Consider the following 12,015-nt stretch of genomic DNA (forward strand, 5'->3'; position numbering starts at 1 on the left):
GCCAGATTGGACGTGAAGCTTTCAGACCGCAAATGAGGATCACTCCTGGAACGGACCAGTGTCCTAATCCTGGCTGCGAAAGGGGTATTAGTAATACATATGCTTTATATCAGGCATGTCCAACATTGGCCCTCCAGATGTTGTGAAACTACACATCCCAGCATGCTTTGCCACAGTTTTGCTATTAGAGTATGCTAAAAATATTGCAAAGCATGCTGGGATGTGTAGTTTCAAAACATCTGGAGGGCCAACGTTGGACATGTCTGCTTTATATAGATAGATACCAAACACAAGCTTTAACTGCTCCTTAAATTGCCAGCCACTAGCCAAGTATCTGTTAACAGCAGTATGCATTAGATGTCATGTATGATACTAGAACAATTGCTATACTGCACAGCCGGAGGGGTATTCAGCATGTGGCCTTCCAGGTGCTGTGGAGCTATATATCCTAGCATACCCTGCCATGGCATTGCTATTAGGGCATGCTGGGATTCGTAGTTCCACAAAAGCTGGAAGGCCGTACCCCGGGTGTACAGCCCGTGTCTGCACATTCAGGTGTTGAATAACTCGGTTATGTATAAATTCTGATCGCAGCAGAACAACACTCAGACTGCTGCTGACTTCCTGCCAGGCCACCCTGAGTACAGCGGATCCGGTTGACGGATCAACGAGGTCTAGATTGACAAAGCACATGGTCAAAGGCAACTAGTTAGACATCTAAACATAGTTGACAGCGTCTAGCTCGACAGGAACAGAAGATCGATGCAAGCAAAAGGTCGACAGGAACGTGGTTGACAGTCACAATAAAATGGTGCACAAGCCAGCAAGTCAGAAGCATGGTGAGCACACTGTACACTTATAAAATGCACATGTAGACCTAGATCGACATACGCACTAAAAAATAAATCTTTAAAAACTTGCGTCGACCTTATCACCATTGTCCAAGTTCCTGTCAACCTTTTTCTTGCGTCGATCTTTTGTTACGGTCGATCTGAGACGCTGTTGACTAAGTTTAGGTGTCTAACAAGACGAGTTCAACTATTAGTGGTGGACCGTGTGACTGTTGATCTAGACATAGACTATCTCAGGGGTAGACAACTCCAGTCCTCGAGAGCTACCAACAGTTAATGTTTTCCAGATCTCCTCACAGAATCACAAGTGAAGTAATTAGCTCCATCTGTGGATCTTTTAAATGTGTCTGAGTAATGAGAGCACCTGTGCAGTAGCTCGGTTGTCTGGAAAATGTGAACTGTTGGTAGCTCTCGAGGACTGGAGTTGGCTACCACTGGTCTATCCGCTATCCCAGAACTGGATGCAAATATTACCCATAACTTATACATTATACACACACACACACACACACGTCTGAAAAACCAAACACAGCAGTCAGGGGAGGAGATTTCTTTTTTCAGTAAACAGGGTAACACAGAAGTGGAATGTACCATCCAAGACAGAGGGGGATCTTCAGAATAGATTTTGATACTCATGAGGCTTCTACAATGAGGGGGTGAATATCACACTGCACCTGACCAAGTGGGAACCCGCGATCCCTGAGCTGACTTGTGGTAGTTTGAAAACCGGATAATAAAAAATAAACAACTCTCAAACGCAGCACCGGCCCACGCCGGAGCGCAGACTAACACCGGCCAGAAATACAAACCCCACGACCGCACCAAATGTACCGGATTGTTATAGGTTTAATATTTTAAAAAAATAAATAGATTTTCTATCACAGAAGTGGAGTAAATGTGTCCTCTACCAAAAGCTAAACAATTAACCCCTTAGCTGCTGAACCGGTCTGCAATGCACTGCAGGGTCCGCTTGCAGATAAGGTGCTGTATGCAGTTAAAAAAAAAAAAAAAAAAAAAGCGCCATCCCAATGTGAGGTCCATATCTTTGTTCTGTGAACAATGTGCGATGGGTGCTCCGCTTCTAATCCTTGCTCTTTGCCAGGTAATCCTTGTACATGGAGTATAAGACACCTGGAGAGAAACAGAAGAGTTACACAGGAAATGAGTACAACATGAGCCACAGATGGACTTCTTTATGAGACGTAGGGTAAATGTATGAAGGGGGCACGTAACGTGCCGGTATGGCTCCTCCCGCTTTGCCTCTTTAACAGCTTAGCTCTTACATCTATCTTGGCTGCAAGAGAGCGGCACTGAGCATCACCCCCCCACTGGTTTGTGAAGGATCTCGCAACTATGATGTGCAGTCTGGAGGGGGCAGCAGACATTACAGTGGCTGTCAATGGGGCAACACCTATAGCTATAGAAACCTGTAGCTGCAGCGCCAGAAAGCTCAGCACTATTAACAATTTAGAAATGCCCCTTGCAATCGGCTTTCTATCTTGCATAGGGTCCCTGTCAGTGAGCATGCTTCACTTCCTGTCATACATGGGGAGAAGCGGTATCACGGCACTTCTAGTGCTTCTCCCCCCTAACAAGCCCTCATACATTTACCCCGTAGACACTGGTGGATTGATTCTTAAACAAGCATTCAACAACCTTCTGCATCCGGACACTGGCCCTTATTCAGATCTGATCCCAGTACAAATTTGTTCTCAAAATGGGCAAAACCATGTGCACTGCAGGTGGGGAAGATGTAACATGTGCAGAGAGTTAGATTTGTGCAAGTTATTTTGTTTCTGTGCAAGGTAAATACTGGCTGCATTATTTTTACACTTAGATTTCAGTTTCAACACACCCCAACCAAATTTAACTCTCTGCACGTGTTACATCTGCCCCACCTGCAGTGCACATGGTTTTGCCCATTTTAAGATCAAATTTGTACTGCGATCAGATCTGAATAAGGGCCACTGTGCATCTGCCTGCATGGGCAATCACCAATAAACATGCATTCTGGGTACTTGTTTCCTAGCACGGCGCCCATCTCGTTGATTGTATGCCTTAAGTTTAAGGCACTTGAGGCATACAATCAACGCGATGGACCCGATTTTGTGTCAATCACCAGCTAATTTGCCGGTGAAAGACAAAATGGGGTTGATCGCGTCCATTGTGGCCCCTATAAGGGGCTATGATGCGACCGACGCGATTTCCCCATAGGGTTGGCGTCAATAGTGGGGTGGCGTTAACAATGGTGTGTGTGTGGGGGGGCATTTAAAACATGAGGGGGGTTTGGTATTAAAATGGGGGGGTTTTGGGGCTTTTTACATTGAAATCAATGTAAAATCGGGTCTCATGGACCATTTTACATTGATTCCAATGTAAAAATTGGGTCGATTGCATGCGATTTGGTTGGCATGCGATGGACCCGATTTTTCAGACCCGATGGATACAATCAAAATCGGTGGCGCCGTGCTAGGAAACAAGTACCGCATTCTGTTCATACAGGATTATAGAGGGCTGCGATAATGTGCATCACACCTTCCAAGTCACCTGTACGGGCTGCACCATTAGAACTGGTTCCTGGCACATCTGGTGCTGTAGCTACAGCATTCTTCCGTATTCCCCAGAGATCCCAGTAATGTCACCACCTGGATAGTGCATACTAATCTAGGAGTTCCACTACACTCACCGCAAGTCATTGCTCCAACAACGAAGCCTTGGGCCCCCACGCGCATGTGTATAAGGTGGACGGACATTTTGGTGTCTCCTCGGGATCTCAGTTTGTACAATCCGTAGCCCACAACCGCCACAAGTCCAGCAAGTCCTAGAACACAGAAACGGGCATTACTGCTGGTGCAATGGTTAATATTCACATTTTTTTCCCTCCATTGTGTAAAAGCTCTGCCGCATATTAAGAGTTATGTCCTGATCAGATCTGGTATGGGCAAAATATGCGATTTCAGTTTTGCCATCTCTGCCAAGCTATTTAATACCAATGTCTGCTGTGTATTGGGCGATCCCCTGTCCATCTCGAGCAATCTGGGATATTAAACATGCTTAATCATCCCAATTCTCCGATGCCTGGTGGGGATCGCGGAATATGGATTTATTTTACATGCTTAAAGTCCCTGATCGGATGACGGATCGCTGGCCATCGTTGCCTGCGAGTCGGGGGATTAATCCCACATATGTATGCTCTCTTTCAGAGAAGCAGCTACCATAATAATCGTCCACAAGACGAATAGCGAACACATTTATCTATCGTTACAGTCTGGCCTGAATCATTTAGCCACAGTCACGATACTAAGAGACAGGATTACAGCCCTAAGAACCTGGTTGATAAATTAAGCAGAAGCAGCTTTTAAATTAATTTATTTCTCTCCCACCTTATCATAAATATTTAATAAAATGTTAATTTTATCTTCTTTCCTTACTACAGACATACAGAAGAGCAGCCCTACAACGAGTCTGTAGGCAGCACCACCGACTCCTCAGTAATTCTAGAACTGTTCCACAAAATACATTTGCACCTTTCATACTCTACTCAGACCATCTTGGCTGACATTAGTATGGAAGAAGTATCTTGTGTGGCCTCCAACCCGTTCTGTCCTTGCTCATGTCCCCAATGTGACCAGCTATCCCTGCCAGGGATTTTAGGACCTCTGATGTCAGGCTGATGTTGGCACAGGATGTTCTGTACAGGTTACACACAACCCCCTCCCACAAGAGGAGGGACACACTTGCTTCCCCTGTAAAGGTATTGGTCCAATGAGCACAGGAATACTCTGAATGGAATTGCTGTTTCCAGTAGGGATGGCCATCGTTGCCATCGATGGCAAATCGGCAACTGGCCATCGATAGTGCTCAACTATGCAGTGGATGACCATCGATATTTTTACATATCGATGGTCATCCATTGTGTTTGATTGATTGGCCTGTGGGCCAATCAAAACACGGGGGCGGGGCTTCGCGGGTGTCGGGGCGGAGCTATGCTCCGTGTCCCAGCACTTTCCCATCGATGGAGGGAAACCATCTGGTACTCCCCCATTGATGGCAAAAGTATTCGACATCGGCCATGAACCATCGATGATTTCGAATCATCGTTGGTCGATGGCCATCCCTAGTTTCCAGTGTTTAGACACATCATGAAGTGGAGGGTTACTACAGATACTACAGTTACTCCTAAATCATTTACATGTATATGGCTTGTTCTCTTCTAAAGGTTAAGGCTGTATAACGTGAGGATCAGTTGAACATGGCTATAAACAGAACAGGACCCAGCAAAGAATGCTTATCTATCTATCTATCTATATTTGGTGAAGGGCGCTGGTAGCAAAATATCCACTATCCACTGAGATGAGCAAGTTCCTTTGTGGCCCCAAAACTTATTCACTGTGGCCTCACATGGGATAATACAGTCGCAGCCTTTTGTGGTCTGTAATGCGGCCAAACACCCTGGCGGCAGCACTGGATAGGTCAGCCTGCTCGGCGGCAGCACTGGATAGGTCAGCCTGCTCAGGGCCGGATCACCAGGGGAACAAAGTAATAACACACTTAGAGGTCACTGCTAACAGGAGTTTGTGCTGTATACTCAAGACATTTAACTTGCACCAAGTGGTCTCAGACATATACTGGATTCCCCCACATCATACAGTTCATAGTATTTTGGTTAATGCGGATCTCTACAACTCACCTATTGGCACAAAGGGAGACTCCTTGGATTTTCTCATGAGCTTTGAGGTCTGAGAGTCATTTAACTCAAAGGTTGGGAGGACATCTTCGGAACTTGACGTCATCTTGTCTAATAGAAAAGCAAAATACATTGTAAATTGCACAGTCAGAGGTTGCAAACAAATGGAAACATATTGTTTGGGCACAGAGTAACCCAAATGTTCCTTCTTTAGGCATTATTTGTACAATAGTATTTTGGATCAGTCGCTAGCTATTGTACTGAGAATGTTTCGCATTTTTCTTCCCCAATCTCATCTCTCCCTCATATTCTCCTACAGTATCTCCGCGATATGTACATGTACCAACAGTACATACATTAAGGGCCGCAGAGAGAACGTGGGGGGGGGGCACTGACAGTGGGCTGGAGGTGACCACGCCTTCTGCAATTAGGCCACGCCCTCGGAATTTTAACAGGACCCTGCATACAGTAGTAGTACGGAGAGAAAAGAAGAAGATCAGGTTATGGAGTGTGTTCTGCCAAATGATAGAAAAGAAAGGATTTCATATTTGTAGGAAAGTACCCAGTTTGGACCTCCAGAGGGTGGTATGAACACTCGCTTTGGTGTCCGTTACCTGGTGGGGTATGTGGTTGGTGGGAACATGGGTGTGTCAGCGGGGGTGGTTCAGGACAGCTACGGTGTGATCTGGAGAACACCGGCCTTTGGATGCCTGAGTGTCAGTGGGGTTTTGGATCATTTTCAAAAAGGTACATGGAGGTATATGAATAAAGCAGTTATAAGAGCGGAGAAGTGTGCCATAACAACCAATCAGCTGCTACATATAAAATGTAAAGAATGCATTTGAAAAAGGTTACTTCAAAGTGGATTGGTTGCCATGGCACACTTTCTACACTTGTATCACTGCTTCATACATCTACTCCATGGCTGGGTGGGGCCAGGCAGGCTGTCAGTAATATATGATAAGAGTATGCAACAAAATATCCACAGCCCCTGATTTCTCCAATACCTGGCTACATACATCACCATAAGCATACAGTACAGTAACTTGGAGCAATCCCCAATATTACAATGACAGCAGTTGTAATATCTATGTTATTTGCTATTATCCCAGCACTGGTAGCAGCCATACAGAGAAGTAGAGCACTTTAACCCAGGAAATGCTGTAACAGCCGACACCAGTGTGGAAGTCGGAAATGACAGAATGATGCAATAACTTCTGGTAACCTAAACAGAATCTGTCAGGAGGACGTGGAGGAATGTTCCTGCAATCCACAGCAACTTCCTCACACAGAGTAGATGCACGCACACAGAGACCCATCAGGGTCCTCACAACGGAACACCACTAAGAACATTTCCAGGATTTGATGACCTTCAGAGGGTAAGGGTGCCCATACACTAGTAAGATTTATTTTCAGATCTGGCGGGTTGGAACAAAAACATGGATATGGATGAGTGACAGTTTGTCAGTTTTCCAGCTTTTCCAAGCAAATGGTCAACTGTCATTTGCTCTCATCCATAACCATGTTTTTGTTCCAACCAGCCAGATCTGAAGATAAATCTGCGTGTGTATGGCCACCTTAATAGGAAGCTAGTACTGGTCATAAATGTGTGTCTTCCACAGAAGGCAACCATGAAACTGAAAACCATGTCTCCCTCAGTCCAGGGAACTCCATCCTTCTAACCTTCAAAAGACACGCTTACTAGCCGAAATCTCAGTGACAACTTAATACAAAGACAAACTTTTAAGATAATACAGACATCACCAGCGCTCAGAAGGCCCCAGATGTCCCATTACAAAAAAACAAAACCCTCCGCAGACCATGGCTATCCCATCCAACACCCATATGCCCTTCAGCTCTGAACTTACCATAAAACAGCTCTCGCATCCCTAAACCACCCCTCAGCTTTCCCACTCGCTGGATGTGATGAGGCACCACAAATACAGGTCACACAGGCGTTATACAAAAGCTTTCTCCTTAAAGATGTTATTTTATGCATTACCCAGCAGGTAGTGTACATTGTATTATACACCAGTAACACACTATGCAGACATTTTGGCACCGAACGATTTTCCGTGGGATACATGAGAAATAGTGTTCATTCTAGCACCCGCCATCTTTGAAAACCCATGCAGTTCCTCTTCCCTGCCTGGGGTGTCGCTGTCTGCTCTGGTGTTTCTAGCACAGGTCTGGTTTGCATATCAGTGCTTTTATACATACCCCACTGTGCTAGAAGCACTACAGCAGACAGCGACACCCCAGGCAGGGAAGAGGAACTGCATGGGTTTTCAAATATGGCGGGTGCACATCTAGATCTGGTGACACATCTAGATCTGGTGACAATGATCAACTGCAATAGCTTCCAGAGATTTAAAGGAGTAATCCAGGAAAAGCAGCACAGCTCTTGGCCACAACAGCATGCAATTTACAATCATGTCAATTCCACCTGCAGAAGCAGATGCGAATGAGGACCAATGGCAAACACCAATGTCTAGATTGTGGCTTTTAATTGGTCACCCATCCAGCAGGTTATCGATCATTTGTGGAAATGTTTTATCAAATTAGAGGGCAGGTCACAGGACAAGAGGCTAATACTGGGCTATAACACATGGGCAGGGTGTTATATTATATTTGTGTTACAATGCAGTGTATAAATATATGCATATACACAGATGAGCCATTGCATTAAACCACTGACAACGGCAACCGTCAAGGGGTGGGGAAAGTTGATCAACAAGTGGACAATTGGAGAACAAGAAAGGACAACCAGCGCCATATAAACATCTATAGCCCTGTATACATGCTTAGATTTGCTTTAGATTTGATGTTAGATTCGATTTTCTATTAGATCTGGCATTGGATCTTCCCATTAGATTTGGCATTAGATCTGTACTTTTGCATTCGATTCGATTTGGATTTCACAATGTAGGCACAATGTACTCATTCTATTTACTGGATCGAATTGAGATTTCCTTGGCTGCATAGAAGATGTTTGTGTTCGATTTGGTGAAAACGGGAGTGCGCATCGAATCGAAAGCAGATCAAAAGTGACACAAAAACCATTCGATTTCGATTAGGATTCGATTTGATTTTGCTTCTATAAGCAAAATCGAATCGAAAACAGGCAAAAATCTAAGCGTGTGTACAGGGCTTATGTCATACTTGCCTACCTGACCCTCTCCATGCGGGACAAAATGCTCGGTTTCTGGACTTCCCTGGTAATGTATGATTGCCAGCACCTGTGGGGAGCTAGGTAAAGGTGTTTCACCACAGGTGATGGCAATCATACATTACCAGGGAAGCACAGGAAAAGAGCATTTTCTGCCGCATGGAGAGGGTCAGGTAGGCAAGTATGATCTATGTATGAGGAGATTGAAGGCAGACCCATCTGGTCCAATCCTCCAGAAGAGCTAATGCAGCATGAATTGAGATAGCTAATGATGGCTATGATGGTAAGGTGTCAATACACACAAGGCATCATAGCTTGATGCAAAGCTGCACGCCGGTCACAGTGAGCCAAAAGCACCTACAATGGGAACGTGAACGACCAAACTGGGCTACGGAGCAATGAAAGAAGGTGGCCTGGTCTGATTACTCCTGGGGAAGGGGTTGCACTATGGGAATCGGTACATCTGTCAGACCACACTTAGGTCTACAGTCATTAGGTCGACCCCACTAGGTCGACTGGCAGGAAGGTCGACCTGACTTAAGGTTGACATGGGCCAAGGTCGACATGACTTAAGGTAGAATTTGCAAAAAGGTCGACATGAGGAAGGTCGACATGGGTTTTTCACTGTTTTTTGACCCGAATGTCGACACAGTCGACATGGACACAGTTGGCAATGAGAATCGGACCCTCCCGATGCTTCGGGCGCGGTGGCTCGCTTCGCTCGCCACAGCTTTAATAACCTCCTCCACGCCCTAGTGGATGGTAGGGCATGAAATACCACCTGTCGGCACATGGCTCGAAAAACAGTGAAAAACCCATGTCGACCTTATGACCAGTCGACCTTTATGCAAATTCAACCTTAAGTCATGTCAACCTTAAGTCAGGTCGACCTTCCTGCCAGTCGACCTAAGTTCATTTTAATAGATGACCGCTTCCCGCACTATGTGAAGAAGCCAAAACTAGTGGAGGCGGTGTGATGCTCTGGGCAATGTCCTGCTAGGAATGTTCTTGGGTCCTGGTGCTCATGTGGATGTTATTTGGATACGTACCACCTGCCTAAACATTGATAGAGTCTAAGTGCACCCATTCATGTCAGCGGTATTCAATGATGGCATTGGCCACTCAACCGGATAAGGCACCACAACGCATTGCTCAGCGATGGTATGAGGAACATGACAACAGGGATCCAGGTGCTGAGTTGGCCTCAAAACCCCTTAGATCTTAGTTCAGAGGAGCACCTGTGGGATGTGCTGGAAAAACAATTCCGAGCCATGGAGGCTCCACCTTGTATATTGCAGGACGTATAGGATCTGCTAGTAATGTGGTGCCAGATACCACAGGAGACCCTCAGGCATTTTGTGACATCCATGCCTCACCAGGTCACATGTGTAGTGCCATGAGGGCACCTAATAAAATACAGGGGTCAGATAGATGAACACACACACATATCATATATATATATATATATATATATATATATATATATATATATATATATATATATATATATATATATATATATATATATATATATATATATATATATACATATACATACATACATACATAGACCTACATCTCTACGCCCATGACTCAGCCAGGTACCCACGTAACTCACCGGTATCTCTCTAGCTGTAGCGGAATGGCGGCTCTCTGACTGTCACCTCCCCGGTGTCCTGCGCTCAGTCTATACTCACTCACCGGTATCTGACGTCAGGCCAGGGGGTGGGGCATGACGTCATCAGGGACATGGGGAATCCATAGTGACCTTCCCGATAGAATGACAAGGCCCGGAGGGTATAGGCAGAGATGGAGCAGCCCCGTAGTATCACCCAGCAGTGGTAAGGGGGTATTGGGGTACCCCGCATTGCCACTACATCCCAGCCGACCCCCAGCGGTCAGAGGCCCTTCAGGACTACAACTCCCGAAATACTAAGGGCACTGACGCAGAAAGGTCACCGGATAGTCTTTGATTGGTAGTTAGGCTTAGTGGGCGCGGTCACAGGGACGGCAATGACGCTCAGTGTGGGTCCCTCCCGCTCCCATACATGGTGCGCGTGCCGCTGGAGGAGGGGACTCTGGGGGGCGTGACACCAGCGGGGCGGGTGTCATGGAGATCGGATGGCCTGACCGCTGGCGCTGCTGCTGCACTTTAGTGCCCTGTACGTGACAGCGGCGAGGCACGTGACGCAGCAGTCTCTGGTCTGCGTAATTGTGACTCAGCATCTATCCCACAGGTTCTCAAAGTCGGTCCTCAGGACCCCACACAGTGCATTATTTGCAGGTCTCCTCCACAGAATCAAGTGAAATAATTAGCTCCACCTGCGGATCTGTCAGTGAGTAATGCAGGGTTGCCGACCCTCCCAGAATTCTCCCGAAAATCGCCCCCCGGAAGGGTGGGCAGCCCTCCCGGAATCTGGGGGACCCCCCCCCGAATCGCGGCATGTAAATGCCGCAATCTGCGGGACTCAGAGGAGGGGGCGGAGCTAAAATGGCACAATTGTGTCATTTTAGCCCCGCCCTCTCCATGGATGTCAGTAATTTTGAATATGTCCCGCAGTGGGGGCGGGGCTTAATGATGTCACCATCAAGCCCCGCCCCCGATCGGGTAAGGAAAGTCTCCTCTCCGGGCTTCTCCCGGAGAGGAGCAGTTAAAAGTCGGCAACCCTGGAGTAATGAGTGCACCTGTGCACCTGCCGGGTGACCTGGAAAATGTGAACTTTGTGAGGTCCTCAGGACCAAGTTTGAGAACCACTGATCTATCCCGTGTCGCTTATTATTACAGTGTGCGCTCCACATTATAGTGTGCAGTGTGCAACCCCCCCCCCCATCATAGTACCCCTCCTCTGTTTCACGCCCCACAATTTACTGTGGCCTCCTCTCTGTGCCACGCCCCACATTATAGTGTCCCCCACAAGGCTGAAGTTAGCTTCTTATTCAGAAAATGTTAATATTAAAAAAATTAAGCAGGATCATTAAATTATTATCATACCAATAAAAAAAATATCCATTACACAAATCTCAATTGTATTTTACCGGTGCTGATGCGATTTTATTCATGAAATAGGCTGGCAAAGGGGCATAGGTCCCAGATTTCATCATTTTGAATAAGTTGCCGGTATCCTGCAATGTGACACTTGAAACCCACACATGTCGGGCTCACTTACACATACCTCCCAACTTCTGCAGATTGGAAATAGGGACACTCGCGCGTCCAAAAAGGGGGCATTGCCGATGTTAATTAGGTTGCAGCATATGGAAATTAACCATGATTAGGTCACGCCCCTGTTTTTTCTCCTGCAACGCGG

The 12,015-nt window shown here is 46.3% G+C and overlaps 1 protein-coding gene across 1 annotated transcript; it reads right to left on the bottom strand.

Annotated features, from left to right (window-relative positions):
• Nucleotides 1-1,386: 1,386 nt before the first annotated feature.
• Nucleotides 1,387-10,656, bottom strand: HIGD1A (HIG1 hypoxia inducible domain family member 1A). The gene is made up of 4 exons (XM_083186843.1): nucleotides 10,326-10,656; nucleotides 5,542-5,649; nucleotides 3,538-3,672; nucleotides 1,387-1,982 (listed from the first exon to the last, which is right to left on the bottom strand). Exons 2-4 carry the CDS (start codon nucleotides 5,642-5,644, stop codon nucleotides 1,933-1,935), a joined length of 288 nt encoding a protein of 95 aa, XP_083042969.1. The 5' UTR covers nucleotides 5,645-5,649; nucleotides 10,326-10,656; the 3' UTR covers nucleotides 1,387-1,932.
• Nucleotides 10,657-12,015: the final 1,359 nt, after the last annotated feature.

Source organism: Crinia signifera, chromosome 5 (genome assembly GCF_055691185.1).
Source record: "Crinia signifera chromosome 5, ASM5569118v1, whole genome shotgun sequence".
In the NCBI taxonomy this organism is placed as follows: Eukaryota; Metazoa; Chordata; class Amphibia; order Anura; family Myobatrachidae; genus Crinia; species Crinia signifera.

Excerpts from the sequence above, each read along its gene's own strand:
- HIGD1A (XM_083186843.1), bottom strand. The coding sequence starts at position 5,644 with ATGACGTCAAGTTCCGAAGATGTCCTCCCAACCTTTGAGTTAAATGAC. Across the intron at positions 3,673-5,541 it reads GTCTCCCTTTGTGCCAATAG|GACTTGCTGGACTTGTGGCG; the intron begins GTGAGTTGTAGA and ends TCTGTGTTCTAG. Across the intron at positions 1,983-3,537 it reads TGTTGGAGCAATGACTTGCG|GTGTCTTATACTCCATGTAC; the intron begins GTGAGTGTAGTG and ends GTTTCTCTCCAG.